Source organism: Lissotriton helveticus, chromosome 6 (genome assembly GCF_964261635.1).
Source record: "Lissotriton helveticus chromosome 6, aLisHel1.1, whole genome shotgun sequence".
NCBI classification, from domain to species: domain Eukaryota; kingdom Metazoa; phylum Chordata; class Amphibia; order Caudata; family Salamandridae; genus Lissotriton; species Lissotriton helveticus.
This window is the reverse complement of record NC_136067.1, coordinates 1,103,637,854-1,103,658,515: the sequence shown is the minus strand read 5'-3', so window position 1 is coordinate 1,103,658,515 and position 20,662 is coordinate 1,103,637,854. Positions and strand designations below refer to the sequence as shown.

General features: G+C 48.2%; 1 protein-coding gene across 1 annotated transcript in view; it reads left to right on the top strand.

Annotated features, from left to right (window-relative positions):
• BUB1 (BUB1 mitotic checkpoint serine/threonine kinase) overlaps positions 1 to 20,662 on the top strand; it is an 851,273-nt gene that overhangs the window by 735,399 nt on the left and 95,212 nt on the right. The window contains exon 27 of the mRNA XM_078648762.1: positions 11,417 to 11,529. Within this exon, the coding sequence (XP_078504888.1) occupies positions 11,417 to 11,529 (113 nt within the window). The remainder of the gene's footprint in view (positions 1 to 11,416; positions 11,530 to 20,662) is intronic.

Below are 20,662 nucleotides of genomic sequence, written 5' to 3'. Positions count from 1 at the left end.
GGGCTACTACCCGTATGATAAAGTGTAGACTAGCTCACCAGAACATTTTTACATGCTAGAAGTACAGATGTGGGGCCCAGTTGCATGTTTATATAAATGTCTGCTCATATAAGTTTTCCTTTTCTTCCCCATTAAATGGACAAATGAGTTCCTCACAGTTTTAGTTGACTGGCCTATTATTTCTAAGATCCTTTGCATGGTAGTTTTTATTTATGGACATTTCCTGACTATCCGGGCTACACTCAAATTTATGCAGACTCTTCTATAATCATTTGTTGTGTTGCACATCTGATGGAGGGCACGCATCTTATGAGTATGTATACAGTATTCCTTTAGGGCAAACTTAGCCAAAAAGGCAGTGGACGCCGTACATGTTGAAAAACAATGAAGGCTTTGATGACTGCATAAAAACAATGACAGCAACAATGGTACAGGGATGCACACGCCCATAAACCTAACTACAGTATTAAATCCAATACTCAATACCACAAAGGTTTATATTGTGGGTGCACATCGGTTATGCGCACTGCTGCCACTGGGTGCAATGCAAAATCAGCAATTTGTTCAATCAGACTTGGAACCACCCATCAGTATGGAACAACACCTGGTGGCCTACCGCCCTCTGCAGCCATCTCGCACTCATAACCAGCAGACTGGACTACGGAAACACCCTCTACGCCGGCCTCAACAAGCCTGTACTCTGCAAACCCCAGACGATACAGAACACCGCAGCCAGACACGTCCTGAGCAACCCCCAACACGAACACATCAGTCACCACCTACCGAACTTCCACTGGCTCCCCGTCGAGACAAGTCACTTACAAGCTACTCACCCATGCCTACAAGTGTTTCCACAACACAGGACCCCATACCTCAACAAAAGAATCGCCTTCCACGTACCCAAAAGAAACCTCAGCTCCACCAACCTCACTGTCGCAGAAACCCTGTGCATCCGCAGAGCCAGAACAGGGGGAAGAGCCTTCTCCCACATTGCGGCCAAGACCTGGAACGAGCTCCCAATCAACATCAGACGTGCCCCCTCACTGAACACCTGCAGGAAGGCTCTCAAGACTTGGCTCTTCAAATTATCAGAACTGCTGATCCCTCCCCAGGCCCATTGAGACCCTCACAGGTGAGTAGTGTGCTTACAATTCCCTGATTGATTATAAATTGTACACAAATAGGATGTTCTTAGATGAAGACCCAGTCTGTTGCTCCTGACACAAAACAGCCAATATGTTTTATCCACATCTTCTCAAGGTTGCAATTTACTGAGCTATGTTGCTCTACAGGCGGTGGAGCTGCTGTAACTGCTGTGCGGTCATCGCTGGTCTCCCTGGCATCGGAGTCAGTTGGACCCAATCGGTGTCTAGACCAAGGTTGTCTGCTCCCTTGCCTGTTTCCAGGTTCCGGGGCCTGGCCTTGCACAGCGCCCCTGTCATGCAGTACAGGTGTGCTGAGATGCGGCTGTAGGCGCAGCAGCAGTTGAGCTAGTCATAGCTGACGGTGGAAAATGCATTGGGTCCCGCACGTCCAGGAGCAGCCAGGAATGGGCCAAAGGGGGGCTTGTAGAGAGACTGGAGGAAGATGTGAGCCACAGCACATTAAGTACAGCACTGAATTGTGAGCCGTGATGGAGGAGGTCGGATCAGATGTCGGTGCAGCTTCATTAATATGGGACTCGCCCATCTCCTCTCCAAAGCTCACCTGTAATAGCGGCTATCAGTTGAACTCTCAGCTTCGGGGCCCCTTCCTGCTGCTAGCTGTTTTCATCTGCTCTTCCGCTGTCATCCTCTTTGAATTAACTGCGGGTGCCCTTTGGCCTTACCAGCGCCCATTCGATGTTCACCAATGTGATAGCGGTGGTTGCAGCTCATTTGTAGAGATCAGGGGTGCCATCTTTCCCTATCTCGATGACTCGCTGTTGAAGGCAGGCTCGCTTTAGACAGTAATCTCCCACCTTCAGACAATGACAGAATGACAGACCTGCATTCGCTGGGGTTCACTATCAATGTGCCAAAGTCACACCAGATGCTCCCTTTCATTGGATCTGTTCTGGGCACAGTGCAGTTTTGGGTCTATCCTCCCAAACAGCGAGCCCAGGATACCTTGGCTATTATACTGATGTTTCAGCCTCTATCCAGGATTTCGGTGACACAAACTGAGGCTGCTGGGCCTCATGGCCTCTTATTTCCTGCTTGTGGCAGCGGCTCCCTGGCATATGCTTGCTCTGCAGTGGGACCTGAAATCCCACAAGGTGAAGCATCGAGGAAATGTCCCCGACATGGTCCAGACCTCTCTCCCTTCCCCAACTGATTCACACAGTAGTGACTGATGTCACTCATAGGATGGGCGGCCATCTGGGAGAGGTGGAGATCAGAGGACTCTTGTTTCTGACGGAATCCCTACTCCACATCAACTTGCTGACGTTCCGAGCGATTCACGTGGCATCAAGGGAAAGCTGGTTCAGGTGTTCAGACAACACCACCGCTATGTGATACTGCAAAAGACGGAGTGGGGTCGTGGTCCCTTTGTCAAGAGGCCCTGCCTCTCTGGACATAGCTGGAACAGCAAGGCATATCTCTGGTGGTCCAACACCTGCCAGGTTTGCTTAACGCCAAGGTGGATGAGCTCAGCCAGTGATGCCTAGTGATCACAAATTGTATTTCCATCCCGATATGGCGCAATGTCTCTTTCAGAAGTGGGGAGAACCTTAGTTAGATCTGTACACCTCCGCAGAAAATGCGCAATGTCAGCGGTTTTGCACGCTGGAGTTTCCAAGGCGACTATTCCTCGGAGGCACACTTAGGCTCGAGTGAAGCTCAGGCCTTCTATACGCCTTTCCGCCCATACTACTCCTGCCCAGAGTGCTTAAGAAGATCAGGAGCAACCGGGCCCAAGTCATTCTTGTGGCTCCGGACTGGGCATGGAGAGTCTGGTATCCCGAGCTTCTGTAGATGACTTGATCCTCCGATCAGGCTGCCTCTTCGGGATGATCTTCTGTCGCAGCAGGAGGGGAGGGTTCTCCACCCGAACCGGTCAACTCTACGCCTTCTTGCATTGAGATTGGGCGGCGGCAGTTGATAGCATTAAACCTCCCTCCTGAATTCTGTAATGTTATTTTGGTAGCCAAGTGTCCCTCTACCAAGACCTTGTGCGCCTGCCGGTGACACAAATTTGTAAAATATTGTACAGACAGATCTATTGATCCTCTTTATGCTCCCCTCTCTCAATTCTTATTGTTTATATTGACCTTTGCCCAGCAGGGCTGTTCTCTGGTACTTTTTAGCCTTGTCTGCCTTCCTGAGGCTGCCAGACCATCCCCCTTTATTTAAATTCCCTATTGTACATAGATGTCTTAAGGGGCTTGTACATATGTTCCCACCTACCCCTTTCATCATGCCTCAGTGGGACCTTTATTTGGGTCTCACCTCCTGATGTGTGCTCAGTTCGAACCTCTACACAAGTGCCCCCTCTGGCTGCTTATCATTAAAGCAATCTTTTTAGTGGCAATAACTTCTGCCAGGAGGGTGAGGGAATTGCAGGGTGTGTCATCTAAGCCTCCTTAACAGACAATCTTACCTAATAAGTTGGTGCTTCGCAGTAGGGCCTCTTTCGTACCGCAAATGGTAATACCATTCCACGTGGGTCAATCGGTCTCTTTGCCCACTTTCTAACACTACTCCGCACACTTCTAAAGAGGAGGAGCGACTCCGTCTGGACCCAAAAAGAGCATTGTCGTTCTACTTTGACCGCACTAAAGAGTTCTGGGTGGACGACCAACTTTTCCTTATGGTGGTTCTAAGAAAGGTTGTGCCATGCAGAACCAGAGTATCTCGCGATGGGTTGTCCTGAATCAAAATGTGTTATGCTCCGGCCAAAATGCAGCCTCCTGAAGCCTTCCATCAGAACCAGAGCAGTTAACAAGAATTAGCAAGGTGTATTTCAAGTCCTCTACATTTGTCAGGCAGCAACGTGGGCATCCCTGCACGTTTACCAAACAGTACTGCCTCGGCAGTCAAGTCTGAAGGGATGGCCTTGCCTACTGTACTGTCCTGCAGGACTTCCTGGTCTGAACTTGTTCACAAACTCTCCTCAGGGGTTTGGTATTTCTTGTGTATCTATTCAAAGGTAAGAATTCTGCAGCTATATGTCTGTCAGATGGTCAAGTTACTTACCCTTGGTAACTCCTTATCTGGTAGAGACATGATCTAGCTGCAGATTCCTTACCGACCCACCCATCCTCCCCTGTCTGCTGACAGAATTTTAGGGTTAACGCTGATGCCTTTCAGGGGCCTAGTTGTTATAATCACACCAATATCAGTGCACTTCATGGCTCCAAGCTTCTGGCGTGGAAAGTTGTGGCAAGTAACTGATGTCAGCGCGCTGAGATGGAGCCTTTATAGGTGACGCAGACGTCATTTCCAGTGCAGACGACGTCACATGGAGCCAGCAAACCCCACCTACTGGTGCGAAAGAGTATTGCTCGAGAAAGTCTTTCATACCCAAATCGTTAATGTGTGACTGTCTCAATGACTCCAGGACTCCATAGTTTTGGACCCTGGAACGCAAATGACCAGCATCCCATACACGAGCGTTTAATTAATGTAACAAATCACTAAGAGCATTTACTGGCGGTAGAGTCTGGGACGGTTGGTAAGCTTTCACCAGTTCTTGTATATAGCTTTGACCTTTCCCTGCTCTGGCCTTGTGCACATAACAGAGGGTCTCAAACCGAGTCCTTTTTACGTCTCGCGCCTAGCGTTGCACTGCGCAGCATTGCTCGCGCAGTGCAAGACCTCTTGAAGGGGCTTCAGAAAGCTAACCACACGCTCATGAGTGTGGTTTTGCTTTCTCCGGCTGTTAGTGGCTTATACTTGCTTTTTTTGAGAGAAAAAAACAGCAAGCGATTGGGCAAAGGCGGGACAATGTTCCGCCTTTGAAACGCCAATTCCCGACAGTGGCTAGCGCGCGCAGCAGCGCACATTCGCCCCGCTGCCGCGCTCCCTCCTCCCACTCCTCTGTGGTGCGCACGTACCACTGATTATTATCGTTCTTTGCACTCGACTTTATTTGGGGAAGTGGCCGTTTTGCTGGCAGCTCAATGTGTTTGGTAAAGAGGAAGGTGTGTAAATAAGGCGTCATCGGGCCCCTTTCTTCTCGGGATGGTCTTCCTTCTCTATAACGCGTCGTTGATCCCATTTCCTGTCACACAGGTACACGGTTTATTGTGGAACACTTTTTGGGAGAAAAGGCACAAGTATCATTACACCAAGGGTTTTTAGAGCCATGTTGTATATTGTGGTTGTGAGTGCTGTAACATCACCATGGCACGTTAATTCTGAAGTAGCCTAAAATATGTGCAGTTACTTTGAATTTCTGGATACCGCCAGATGTTCTCAGTGCTGGAGATGTGTCATACAATTGGACTGCAGAGAATGTGTTCAACAAGCTGCTGGTGTAGGCCTGATGTCAGTTGGTGCTTCTGGAGTTTTTTAGCTGCTGTGCGAGTTTCCACTTTCCAATCGTTTCTAACTTTCTTCAAACTGTCGTCTTTCCATCTGTAAATGTACTAGCACCTGATTCTGAGACAGTAACTCATGTACCATGCTGGCTCCCACTGTTTATACTTGCAGTGGCGCCTGAAACCCAAGTTTTAATTTCTTTGGATTTTTATAGAATTGTGAGGGTCTCGGACAGAAATAACAAGCATTTGCAATGCAGTAGGTTTCGCAGTTACGCAAGTTTAAGCTATTGGCATTATAAATGACAATAGCTTTTATGTATGTTTTAAAAACAAAAATAAAAGGCATTGTTATTTGCAATGTCAATAGCTCAAACTCGTTCTTATTTGCATATGCCTGGACACATACTATTGATGCTACCTTAATGTGACACATAATATTCTGGTATCTGTCCACCAGCCCGTCTTTAGAAAGGAGGTACATAATCCATTTTATGAACACTTACCCTGCAGTTTCTATCTCACTGTGACCGACACGAATCGATTCATAAATGCTTTACAGTCTAGATAAATCCTAAATCGAAAATGCTCAGCATCTGAAGTTCGGTGGTATTTAGCTTGGATCCTGCACCTCATAAAAATTGCGTCTGTTGTCACGGGACAGTCGTCCTACCCTCCCTTTTCCGAGTGACAAGGATGCACCAATTGGCTGTCAGACTGGAGCCCAGGGGACTTATCCATCTGAAAATCACCCTCATGGACCAGAGGGAGAAATTGTTGAATAGCAGCGGTGAATCGGGAGCCGGTCATGTTTGGGGTGGACTGTCAAAGTTGTTGAGATGGAAAATGTCGGCTTGATGGTTCCTCTACTAATGGATAAGTGCATAGTGGAGATTGAAAAACGGGGCTGCCAGGTAAGGCCTTATTCCTTCATCTGAAGTGTTAACTCAGGGCAGCATTTGTGCATAGAGCTGGTGATGGAGCAGATTTCATCTGCAGTCAGGCATTGTTTTATTTTTGTGCTTCAGACAGGCTGCATTTAAATTGCCACGCACATTTTGGTGCAGGTTAAAACCATGGCACATGAAAAACATGGAAGTGAGGCCTATTCAGTCTGAAATGTTTTTGCTGAATTAACATGTGTTTTTTGCAATGTAGAGAAAAGTGGCCTTTTTAGCTTTGAAGATTAATAGAATGTGCTTCTCTCTTCCCAGCTCATCCCTTGTAATCTAAATTCACTATTTCTGTCTTAAGAGACTTTGACTTGTTGCATATTTTGAGAAATACTTTCAGTTAATAACACCTCTTTTTATAATGTGTGTGAATTAACAAATGCACCAAACACTACACAGGGGACTAAATGCTTTTTGCATGAAAAGCTATCTAAAACACTAATGCATGTTGCTGTGTGCACTATATTAATTGTGTGTGCTTTTAAAATTTACACTAAAGCATGAAGATGCTATTTTGCACATTGCACATTTTTGCATGTTGTACACAAATTAGAAAAAGCAGCTTTATACTAATAACTTGGCTAGGTTAACATTTATAAGGGGTATTAGTATGGAGTTGGGAAACATAATGGGCTGATTTACATGAAATTAATATTATCTTTGTGTTTTATTTTTGGGGCCTACACAAAACATGGCTGCCTGTGAATCCATCAAGGCTATGGCTTGCAATTTAATGAGAAGGGAGCATGCGCAGACTGTGGCAGCTTTCCTCATGACAAGAAGTGAAGGACATCTTGAACTGTAGATTCTTGTGACTGTGCCAATGTACCAGTTAGTTAAAAGTATCCATCTGACTGCACTGTGGAAGGAAGGAAGAGAATTAGAATGAAACATTTTTCTTAGTAAATGTTGCAAATGTTTATAAATGTAGTTATTCATGTATGCTTCTTTTGTTAAAACTGGTTAAGTCAGGATTTTAGAATGAGTCAGGGTAGTGAGAACTCATGCCATCATGACTGACCAATCACGTACAGGTTTTCCTGAAAGATGCTACATCTTTGTGTAGTCTGCCAATAATTAGAGTATAAAATAATGTCCTCTCTGGATGGGGGCTGGCTTTCTCAGCTCAGCTGGCTTCTATGGGTTAGGTACGCGAAACGTCCCGGAAGATTGCTAAAGGGGAGGTGCGTCGGCGGAGAGTCAGGGGGAGGTTTCTTGCTTCCACGTCATATCTTGGCACTGCAGGCCACATTCCTTTGAGGTCTGGTGAAGGGCGGGCTGTCTCCCTCCTTTTTGCTCTTTAGACACAGAGATGCACAGAGCAGCAACAGATAGAAAGACTCTTTAGATTTAGATGCTAAACTTTAAGTTTATGTTTTGACTAATTAATTAGGTCTAAAAAGATGTATTTGTCTTATGCATTTATTTCTCTTAATGGGAGATTTTTGCAAACTATTTAATTATTGATTAGCTTTGCAAGACTGTTTTTCTTAGAAACTCTTTAAGAATTTTGACTGATATTTTGCGCCACATTTTCTTCCCTACATGTTATGCTTATATGCAGACTGTAATGTGTTCTTTATTAATGCTATTTTTCCTGTTGTCCAAATTCTGTAAGCTGATTGATATTTTACTAATGAATAAAGGGTCAGAGAAAAACTTAACTTTTGACTAGAAAATAAAACCCTTTAAATACTCAACAACTCTCTTTATTGGCTTGAATAATAAAATTGCATTTTTGACTGTTCAGGTTTATTTAAAGTCTCCTGAAGGTAATACATGGTGTGAAGGGCCCAACACCTTTTGAGCGGTAAATTAGAGGTAGCATGAGGGTTTTGCATTGAGAAACTACCAGAAGAAATTACCGCTCCATCACTGGTACTTCTTTCTTTCTTCCAGTAACGTTTATTTTACTAACAAAGGTGGACACCCCTGCCTGGGTTGCTAGTTTTCGTTGTACTGAAAACACTTCTGATCACAGAGTAGCCTCCACATGAACAACCTTTTCGAGTATCTAGATAACTGCCCTTTTTATGACTAGGAAAAAAATTATGAATTTGTAAGTTTACTTTGTCAATCTTCATTGGGTCTGTTAATGCCATACTGCTGTATAACACAGACTGAAGACATGAACTGTGGGTGTCAGTACATCCAGTGCTTGAAATGGAAAAATAGAAGTTTCTGAGGAGTGTCTGTACTCCATTTAAAAGTATTACATTTATCTTGAGAAGTGTAGGTACTCTCCCTTTCAAAATTAAAAAAGTGTTGGTACTCAGTACCAGACAGTACCAGCCCACCTAAAGCACTGAGTACATCAAATACTTGGAGCAGCAAAGTGACCCCTTCGACCCAGGTGTAGTCACCTTTAATCCTACCCTAAAACCAGTGGTGGCTCCTCCACTAAGGTGGAGGACCGTCGTCACACTGCTTTTAGCAGTGCAAACAAGGACAAATAAAATGATAATAACTTGACATTATTATCAATTTATTTGTTTCTTCTGCTTGGCAGCTTGCGGTGGAGCAGGTCTGCTCTGATTTCAGAGCAGGGGGAAGGAGTGGTGGGCACTCTGTAAGGTGCGCAATGACTGTTTGTCCGGCCCTCATGGGCCGGCCAAACAGTCATGCGCACTTGACATGTTCTCCACCCAGGTTGGAGAACATAATCAGGCCCCCAATCCCTGACTGAGAGTGGAATCGTGGTGCTCAGATGCAGGGTTGTGATTGGCTATGGGAAGCTTGGGAGTCCGGGAGCTTCCTGCTTAAACAGAAGTCAGGAAGAGGACACAGGAGAGGCAGCGGCAGTCGGCTAGCCAGCAGGTAAGTTTTGTTTTTTTTTAAACCTCAGCTCTTTTCCCCCTACCCACCCCACTGCTGCTTCTCGGGAGCAACGGCCGCTGCCTGAAACACCCAGTAGCATCCAAATGTTGCGGAGGGGCGAAGGCCTGTGCTTTATTTGTAAAAAAAAAAAAAACAAGCATTTGCAATGCACTAGGTCTTGCATTATTAAAGTTTGAGCTATTGGCATTGCTAAATAATGCAACACCAATAGCTCAAACTTTAATAATGCGAGACCTATTGTATTGCAAATGCTTGTTTCTATGGGTAACCAGTAGAGGTGCTGAAGAAGACCTGACACAAAGGCATTTTTCAGCAGCCAAAAAAGCATCCTTGCTGCTTCATTCTGGACTACTTGCAATCGTTTGATGTTGACTTTGTCTGCTCCTTGATATAATACATTGCCATAATCCAGCCTAGATATTACTAGTGCCTGAATTACCTCCCTCTGAGCAGAGATTTGTAGCTACCAGATAACTTTCCGCCGCCATTTTAAGATTGCAAAGCACGTGGCAGCCAATGTTGTTGTCGTTTCTTGGACAACTTCTCATCCACTTCCATTAAACCACCATAAGTTACAAGTGTGTTGATCTTCATGGACTACATCGCAGCTATGTTCTACATGAATCAGAGCACACTGGTTGTAAGAGTTTCTTACCAGTGAACTTTAGATTCTGTCTCAAGGCCGTCAACTCTGCAATGCAAGCAACTACATGTTCCTCTAATTCTTGGATACCATTTCTAAGTAGAAAAACAAATGCTCTTCGTGATTAGAAGCTGAACTGTTTTTTTTCTTTAACGGCAGACAGACCTGCCATCTTTTAGGGAAGGCTGCAAATGTATTCATTTTGTATCTGGAATGGGCAGGTACCCTGTCTCTAGAAGTGATGTTCCTAGTGGAGTGTTTGAGTTTTGTTATCTATCCTTTCTTCCAAACTGAGCTTTATGGTCTGTTTTTGTTTTTTGGGTCAAATTAATTTAGGTTGTTAGATCTGTGCACATCTTTGATAACTTGTTTCCTCCGTCCTACTCTGATGTTAATCTTTATCTTGAGTTACAAAATGCCAGTAATCTAAACATTTCTCCAGAAAGGGACAACCCATATGCCTCTCAGGCCCTGATAGAGGAAATATACTCATTTGACACTGGTGCTTAAGGCTGTGGGAACTCCAGATTTGATTTTTGCCATCTGAGGTGCCTATGTCTAACATTTTGATGGGAATCTTGGAATCTACTTCAGTTACAGAGCCCTCGTTCCAATTTATTGAAGCTCTCCTGGAACCTGTCTTGGCTAGGAGTTTGCAGACAAATCACCAGCTGCCATAGGCTAACTAAGATGGCCCGAATTTGTCCTCACATCCATCACCTAAGAGCTTGGTGGTTCAGGCTTCATCTTCCCCAATTACTTTCCTATATCCTCTCCAGACAGGGAATGATAAACAAACTGACAAGGGTGATAAGGTTTTTGCTTCAGGCAGTCTCAATTTTAATATGGTGAATGCTATGTGCCTGCAGACCCACTATATCCACTCTGTGTGGAAACTAGCAAAACTGGCAGTTGTAAGCCTTCAAAAGCACATGCCAAAATCCTTTTCTTAACTTGTTGATGGTGGCTTGGATGCCTAAAAATAGATTGAGTGCCGCTTGGACTGTGCAGATATTGTGGCCTGATTGAAGGGCACGACCTTTGTGTTACGCTGACAATCATTCGATGTGTTGTACCAGGTTTTTATGAAATGGCCAGGCCACTGTAATGGTCTTACCCTTCACTGCAGTGCTGCTTTTTGGTGAAAAACCCAGCTCCTCTTTGGAGTCCTTCAAGAATAACAGGGGTGCAGACTGCTTTTTTTTGGTTACAGCTGGTTGAATTTTTATAACCAGCTGAACCTCTGATAAACATGACATTAAGAGCTGTACTGAGTGGGTCTAACTTGTGTGCTTCCTGTCAGCAGTGTGAGTTCAGCGTTGATTGTGATGGCAGTGAGTGTCAAGCCTGGAAACATGGATACAAAATATTTGGAAGGTGTTGAGTAAAGGTTGTACCTGTAATTGGATTCTGCTGCACGTTATATGCCTGGCCACTTGGGGTGGTCATACCTTTTATTTCTAGAAACATTGTTTCTCCATTTTAACGACATTTCCTTTTGTATTTTTTTTATTGAAGGTAATCAAATGTTTCATGTTGATCTATTACTTGGAGAGGGAGCTTTTGCTCATGTCTATCAAGCATCAGTTATGGATATAAATGAAACAAGAAATAGAAAAGTCATCTTAAAGGTAAGGATTTTTAAAACATTTCATATTTGCACAGGGTAGTGGTTTGACACAGGGTTAAAGCTCATGACCATATTTGCCACTCCACCTTCAGATAGCTTCTTGACGTTTATTAGTGGTATTTTGTTTTGCATGTGTTTTTTAAAGCCTTCATTCTCCATCTCCTGATTTTGCTGCCAGATTCTTTTCATGTGCATGAGACTTTCAAACCCTCTGCGTCCCCCACAAATGAATACGTCAAGCATCTCCTTTAAACACTGAACATAAAATACTGCTAGACAGCCTCTCCACTAGTGCGTTCAATACCTACTACACATCTGCAGCGTCACAGATCCGTGATAGATGCCCCTTTGTGGACCTCTATATCGATACACGAGATCTATATAAAAAGCGCTGCCCTATATGTTTGCTTTACCCCTTAACTACTGAGGCTTTTTCATCCCAGTGCTGAGCCGATTTTGACTACTTGGGGCACTTTGTGCTTGGGCCTCCATTACTTTTTGAACCTAAGGTATCCACACCAAAGGTTCACCCTTTTTTCCCCAAGATGATCGCGATTCTACCCAAGGGGTGTGGATTAACCTAGAGGGGACCTAGGAATTGGGAAAAATATAGGTTGGTTTCGTTTTTTAGGAAAAATAGGAAGTGAGTGCACCACAAAAGGGCTTATTTTTTTCACCGCAGGTTTTGCTTTTTTCTAAGAGGTACCCCATTTTTAAGTTTCACCTGCGCTGTGCTTGTGAAGTCTACTGGAATCTGAAAGAGACACGTTAGTATTAGATTCCTTACCTTAGAATATCCCCAGGCGTCAGACTGGATCCGTAAATTTTTGCGTAGCAGTACCCTTGCGCGTCGGTAGCCGTCGTCTGCGGCCCCGCGTCCGTCGTGGGCGCCGTGATGACGTCGTCGGAGTACTTAGACGCCGCCTCCGCATGCTGACGTCAGTTCTTCTTTTTTCCGCGCCAGCAGCGCAGATCCGGAAAAAGTGGTACCTTAGTAACTTTTTGACTAAATCTTTTTTGATCTTTTGATCTCATTTTTCGAGTTTTCGACTCCGATTCGGTGCCGGTAGGGATGCCTGGTTTCAAGCCCTGTGAGGATTGCGACCGACTGATGTCGGTAACAGACCCTCACCGTCGGTGTCTCCACTGTCTCGGCGTCGACCACGACGACAAGGCCTGTTCCAACTGCCGGGCCCTCACTTCGAAAGCTAGACGGGAGCGGTCCCGTAAGCGACTCGAACTCAGTCAGTCGGCCCTGCACCAAGAGAGGTCCCGGTCCGGACGGAGGTCGAGGGACCGGTCGCGGGAGCGGAGCCATCCTAGCTCCGGGAGTCAACATCACTCCTCAGGGTAGAAGTCGTCAGGTAAGCACAAGAAGTCGAAGAGACGTCATAGCTCTTCCGACTCCCCCCGACGCTCGCGCGACGCAGCCGGGGGTTCGGGTGGCACCGCCCACGCGGCTCCGTCGGAGTCGCAGGCGCCGCGTCCGGCTTCATACCCTTCGGTCCCTGGACCTAACGCGACGCCGGAGGAGATCGAGCGGTTCCTCATGGCCATGAGGTCCCTCTCTCCTCCGACGGGCTCCGCGGCGCCTCCGGGCCTAGCGGACCCGTCTAGGGGGCCTAGCGGGTCGGGGGCTTCGGTCCCGACGCTGTCGGGTGCTTCGGCTCCGACGCCGCCGGCGCCTTCGGGCCCGGCGCCACAGGGCCCCACTGGATCTGGTTCCGGATCCGGGTCGCCGCCGGTGGACTCGACGACCTCCCCGGCACCAACCCCCCAGGTGTCACCCCCGGCGGCGCCCTCGAGCGGCGCTGTCCCCGATGCCTCCCTCGACCCGGCGCCGAAGCGGCGCCACTGGGCGCCGCTTCAGACGCCGTTCGGAGAGTTTACTTTACATGAGCCGGCCCCATCATTTTCTGACCCTGAGTATCAGGAGATGGGTGATGAGGAGTATTGGGAGCGGTCTGAGGACCCTCTGACACGTGAATGTCAGTCCCAGGAGGACTGGACAGGTCAACTTGGGGATGCCAGTGGTCTCGACACTTCGCCCGACACTGGCTTTGTCTCACCTCCTACCGTGGCTACGGAGGAGGGGGCAACCTAAAGTGTGGTGTTGATGAGGGCAGCCAAGGCCTTGGGCCTTGAGCTCCCCGTCGCGGCAGTGAGGACTAACCTCCTCACTGAGGTCCTTAAGCCGCAGTCATGCTCAGCTGAGCCTCTGCTGCCGTTTAACGAGGCCTTGACCGACGTTCTTTTGGGCACTTGGTCCAAGCCCGCTACAGGTTCGCCTGTAGATAGGAACGTGGCCAGACGCCACCGCCCGGCTCCGGGTGACCCATGTTTCCTGTCCACCCACCCCCGAGAGCCTGGTCATCAAGGCCTCCAATTCCCAGAATGCATTCCCGTCGGCTCCGCCGGACAGGGAATCCAAGAGGTATGAGCAGTACGGCAAAAAGATCTTCTCCTCCCTTAGTCTGGGACTGCGGTCTTCCAACACCGCATGCCTCTTGGGCCGCTACACCCGCTCTCTGTGCGATACAGTTGCGGAAGTGCTGCCAGAGTGTACGTTGGAGGTACGGGCCAAACTCGGCCAAGCCCTTGTGGAGGGCCGGGATGCAGCCAGATATTCTATCCGGTGTGGGCTGGATACCACTGACTCACTAGGTAGAGCGATGACAACGACAGTGGCGGTTAGACGTCACGCCTGGTTGAGGTCCGCCAACTTTTCGGCTGATGTCCAAAACACACTGATGGACATGCCGTTTGATGGCCGTCGCCTTTTTGGCGACAAGGCAGACCATGCGCTTGATCGCTTTAAGGACTCCAGGGCTACGGCCAAGTCCTTGGGCCTCTCGGCCCCGCGCCAGCAATCGGCTGCCTTTCATTACTTTCGTGGCCACGGAAGGGGTGTACCCACACGTGCTGCCAGCCACGCTCCGCAGGGTAATATCCAACGCGGTGGCGGTCGTGGACAACGGCGAGGTCAATCCACACCTTCCCCCGCAGCATCCGCCTCAAAACCCTCCTAGTCCGTGCTTTCCGGCCCATGTGACGCCAGTGGGGGGCAGGGTTCGCCATCACCTCCTCCACTGGCGCACTGTCACATCGGACAGGTGGGTGCTGCAGATCATCCGAAGGGGCTACTCCCTCCCCTTCGAGGCGACTCCTCCAGCCATGCCACCGCAGAACCACCGTGTATCGGGGATCATTTGCGACTTCTGCAGGAGGAAGTTACGGCCCTCTTGGCCAAGGGGGCCATCGAGCGCGTTCCTGGGCCAGAAGTAGGGAGTGGTTGCTACTCCCACTACTTTCTGGTACCCAAGAAGGGCAAAGGGGGCCTACGCCCTATCTTGGACCTACGGAACGTCAACGGCTTCCTCCGGAAGGAGAAGTTCAAAATGCTGACTCTGGCTCAGGTCTTAGCTGCCCTGGACCCAGGAGACTGGATGGATGGCGTTGGACTTGCAGGACGCTTATTTCCACATCCCCGTCCTGCCGGCCCACTGGCGCTACCTGCGGTTCACGGTTGGCCACGAGCACTTTCAGTATACCGTGCTCCTCTTCGGCCTTACCAGCGCCCCACGGGTGTTCACAAAGGTGATGGCGGTGGTCGCAGCTCATCTGCGCAGGTTAGGGGTTTGTCTTCCCCTACCTCGATGACTGGTTGTTGAAGGCGGGCTCGCCCAAGACAGTCGTCAGCCACCTCCAGACTGCGGCAGATCTCCTGCACCAGCTTGGGTTCTCCATCAATGTGCCAAAGTCACACCTGTGCCCCTCTCAGACGCTCCTCTTCATCGGAGCGGTTCTCGACTCGGCGCGGTTTCGGGTTTATCCACCCGAACAGCGGGTCCGGGATATTCAGGCTCTGATTCCCATCTTTCAGCCATTATCCCGGGTCTCGGTCAGGTTGACGCTGCGGCTTCTGGGGCTGATGGCCTCCTGCATCCCACTGGTGCATCACGCCAGGTGGCGGATGCGGGCTCCGCAGTGGGACCTGAAGTTTCAGTGGGCCCAGCATCAGGGCAACCTGTCCGATCACATCCTGATCTCGGAGGGCACTGCGAGACAGCTGAAGTGGTGGCTCACGGACCGTGATTGGGTCAGCGGCAGATCCCTCTCCCTTCCCCAACCGGAGCACGTAGTTGTGACGGACGCGTCCCTCCAGGGATGGGGAGGCCACATGGGTGAGGTGAAGATCAGAGGCCTCTGGTCTCCGGCGGAGGCCCGGCTCCACATCAACCGGTTGGAGTTACGGGCGATTCGTCTAGCACTGAAGGCATTCCTCCCCTCTGTCCGGGGGAGTGTAGTGCAGGTGTTCACAGACAACACCACCGCCATGTGGTACTGCAACAAACAGGGCGGGGTGGGGTCGTGGACCCTTTGCCAGGAGGCTCTGCGCCTCTGGCAATGGCTGGAACGCCAGGGCGTGACCTTGGTGGCTCAACACCTGGCGGGATCTCTGAACGCCAGGGCGGACGAGCTCAGCCGTCGGTGCATGATGGATCACGAATGGCGTCTGAACAATGGGGAGAGCCTTGGTTAGATCTATTTGCCACCAAAGAGAACGCGCAATGTCATCAGTTCTGCACGTTGGAATTTCCAAGGCGGCACTCGCTCGGAGACGCTTTTCGTCGCGAATGGAGTTGCGGTCTATTGTACGCCTTTCCGCCTATGCCACTTCTGCCCAGAGTGCTGAAGAAGATCAAGCGCGACCGGGCCCAAGTCCTCCTTGTGGCTCCGGACTGGGCACGAAGGTACTGGTATCCAGAGCTATTCAGTATGTCAGTCGATCCCCCGGTTCGTCTGCCTCTTCAGGAGGACCTTCTGTCGCAGCAGCAGGGGACGGTCCTCCACCCGAACCTGTCCAGTCTCCACCTCTATGCTTGGAGATTGAGCGGCGACAGTTGAGGCCATTTTACTTGCCTCCTGAAGTCTGTAACGTCATTCTGGCAGCCAGGCGTCCCTCCACAAAGTCGGTATACGCCTGCAGGTGGAACAGATTTGTGGCATGGTGCGCAGCAAAGGATGTGGATCCTCTTGCTGCCTCTCTCTCTGAGGTTCTTCTCTTCCTTCTTTCTCTTGCCCAGCAGGGCTCTGCTCTGGACACTATCAAGGGCTACCTTTCTGCCCTTTCAGCCTTTCTGAGGCTGCCTGATCAACCTTCTTTGTTCAAGTCCCCTATTGTAAATAGATTTCTAAAGGGCATCACACACACATTCCCTCCTGATCCGTTTGTGATGCCTCAGTGGGACTTGAACCTGGTTCTTACGTTTCTGATGTGCGCTCCCTTTGAGCCACTTCATAACTGTCCTCTCCGCCTTCTTACTCTGAAGACTGCTTTCCTGGTTGCCATCACCTCTGCCAGGAGAGTGAGTGAGCTCCAGGCCCTTTCTTGTGTGTGTGTGTGTTTCGATTTATATAGCGCACTAATCACCCAGGGGTCTCAAGGCGCTTGCTTAGGGAACCCGTCCTGGTATTCCCCTGTGAGATACCCCGGCAGGGTATTCACAAGGTGAAAGCCAGGCATCCCGCCGCGAGGGGCCGTAGTGGAGATTAAGCAAGCTATTGCCCAGAGTCGCAGAGTGTGACCCCGTGAGTCGAGTAGGAACCGGAGCGAGAATTGTCGAGTCCGTGGAATTTTTGAGCCCAAGACCCGCCGAGGTGGGGAATCGAACCCTGGTCCACGGCTGATCTCAGCTTCCGGGTCTGCCGCCTCTAACCACTGAGCCACGCTTCTCCACTACCACTGAGCCACGCTTCTCCACCTTTCCTTTCTGTCCATCCGGACAAAGGGGTGTTGCATACTAAGCCATCTTTCCTGCCCAAGGTTGTCACAGCCTTCCACATCGGGCAGTCTATCAACTTGCCAACCTTATTTCCGCCACATCATCCCTCTAAAGAGGAAGAGCGGCTCCAACGTCTGGACCCAAAACGTGCGCTCTCATTCTACTTGGATCGCACACGCCAGTTCCGGGTGGATGACCAACTCTTTGTTGGTTACGTGGGCGCTAAGAAGGGGAAAGCGGTGCACAAGAGGACCATCTCCCGGTGGATCATCTTGTGTATCCAGGCATGTTACTCCTTGGCTAAAAAGGAGCCCCCTGTTGGATTGCGGGCTCATTCCACCCGAGCCACGGCGACTACAACTGCCCTGGGCCGGGGAGTGCCCTTACAAGACATCTGTCAGGCAGCTACGTGGGCATCGCTGCACACGTTTGCAAGACACTACTGCCTGGACAGCCAAGTCCGGAGGGATGGCTTCTTTGGCAGTTCTGTCCTCCAGGACTTTCTGGTGTGATTATTGGTTCGCAGACCCACCACCGGGGTTGGTATTGCTGGGGTATCTATTCTAAGGTAAGGAATCTAATACTAACGTGTCTCTTTCAGATGCACAAGTTACTACTTGTGTAACGATATATCTGTAAGAGACATTAGTTAGTATTAGATTCCTTACCGACCCACCCATCCTCCCCGTTCTGCGAACCGATATCTAGGGTTAGGGTTACCCCCTTTCAGGGCCCTAGTTTCAATGGCACCAGTGTTGGTTTTTAACATGGCTCAGCGCTTCTGGCGCGGAAAAGCTGTGTCTAAGAACTGACGTCAGCACGCGGAGGCGGCGTCTAAGTACTCAGACGACGTCATCACGGCGACGCCGACGACGGACGCGGGGCCGCAGACGACGCCTACCGACGCGCAAGGGTACTGCTACGCAAAAATTTCCGGATCCAGTCTGGCGCCTGGGGATATTCTAAGGTAAGGAATCTAATACTAACTAATGTCTCTTACAGATATATCGTTACACAAGTAGTAACTTGTGCTTTAATGTAAATCTTAAAAGGGGCTTTAAGTCCCGATCTTACTTTTCATTGGTTCGTGTGCTTGCAACTTACTTTTCCTCGGTTTCTATTGACTGTAGCATACTCTTTCCTGTTGTTCCTCTATGTGGTTCTCTTATCAGTGTCCATTGGCCAAGGTACTGTTTTCATCCACTCTGCTGGAACTTCTTTTAAGCGTGTTAGCACCTCTGTGTGCTTTGTGGGAAGCCAACACTCCAGTCGCAATGTGCACTCACTAGTCCCCCTGGAGCCGAAGCAGGGACCCATTCTAGTGTTCCCTTTTGTTTGCAAACCGAGCAGTGCACTCACCAGTCCATCCGGGCCCGAAGCAGGGAGCCACTCTGGTACTCCATTTTGTTTCCAAATTGAATAGCGCTCTCACCAGCCCCCTCCCAAGGGCCAAAGCAGGGACCCACTCTAGTGCTCCATTTTGTTTTCTAGCAGCCAGCGGGCCGCAGTATCAGAGGCCGGCGATTGTTTAATTTCAGTCCCACAGACTTGGATATTAGAAAAAACCTGATTATAGACTAGATCTGCACTAACTGAAATATGAATGTTAATGATATTAAATCTCAGGTAGTGACAGTATTTGTGTCTGCCATTGCTCTCGAACTGCTTCTCCAGATTAATGACTTGTTTGGCGTTTAAATTAATTGTTCGGATTTCCATTCAGGAGTTTGAGTAGTATAGTCACCTTCCACAATCAGATTGTACTTGTTTATATTATGCTTAGATAAATTGCTATCTAAGCTGTAGAATTGTTGTTCTTTGAAGTGTCTGGTTAAATACACGAGTGCTAGCTTCACTAAAAGAGGATGGTTTCGCACTCCAGTAAACCGAGAGGATGCATTTAAGTTCGAGTGCTTCAAGAAACAGCTATTCATTAATGCAACTAATTCACTGTGGTGCACTGAAGTTACTCGTTATTACTCAGAGTAAATAGGCATTTCAAAGTTAAAAATAAATAAAGGCATGTAAACTATTACTTACTTTCCGCAGCCGATTCTTAGCTGGGTTAGTATTGGAGCATGCTTATCAAAGACCCTCCCAACGATTGGTTGTAGGTCCCTCACCAAGTCATTTTCAGTGCATTTCGACAACAGATGTAGTCCGCTCTGAGTAATCTTCTCTGAGTAATCTTTGCGAAAAGGTAGTTCAGGTGCTCTCAGCACGGGTGCGCAGAATTCCTGCCTAAGTGGGTGAAAACATCTGAAGCTCGTGGCATTACAGGTACTCATGCATCCAAGATATACATGTCAAAAAAGGCACTGCTGGCTATATTACAGCTGTGTCTTCCCCAAAGTTTCGATATTGACTGAGTCTTGCAAAGCCTGCCATTTGGGTGAAGTTGAACACCGAATACTGCAGCTCCAAAGGTAGCAATATCTATGTGGTAAAAAGCTATCACTAAGAGGGCAAATTGCTGAGATTCAAAATTAAAATCCAAAGTCCACTGCTTGCTGATCTGCAATGATTAAAGATGCTGCTAAATTCAAGACATCTTTACAGCCTATCCACTGTATAAATGCAGCATACAATTAAGCTTCAGGAGCTTTATCTTGTTCATTTGAAAGTTTCTTCTAACGGCTCACAAAAAAGTCAAAAGCGAAATAATGGACAATCGAAAGTGAACAAGCCATGAGCCATAATGAAATTGTTCTGAGAAAGTTGGTCACTTGAATGGATCTCATAGTTGATCTTTAAGTGAATCCAGCAGAACATATGCAGAGCTGCTTTCTTCATATCACAGATAAAACTACTTGTCCTTGTTGCGTTGTCATCAGATGGCACAGATGTTAAAATGGTGCCCTTTCTTTTACTCCTATATCCATGTGTTTCGTAATCCCATTAGGTCGAAGCCTACCAGACAGTGCAGCTATCTGGTTGCTTAAAGACTTCTTGTGGGCATTTTGAAAGCTTCCCTGGGAATACATGTTGCCCATTTTTTACCGTTGGCTTTGTGGCTTGTAACTCATACTTTCCGGCATTCTATTTGCTGTTTTTTTTTCTGTAAGCCATGTTGCACAGCAGCTTGTTTCATGTTCTTGTTAAAACATGTTGCACACCAGCGACATGGCTCAAAGTTCTTTTAAAAAAGAACTACTTTGACGCTGCCAGCGTTAACCGCGTCAAAGGGCTTTATCTTTTTATTTTTTTAATTTTTACTTTAAGCCAAAGCATCTCACGCTGCTGTGTAAAATGTTTTTAAAAATGATGGTGTTTCTGTGTAATGTAAGTGGGGCTCATGTAAATGTCTCCAATACCTTCAGATCAAGTTTGAGCTATAGAAAAGTGCCC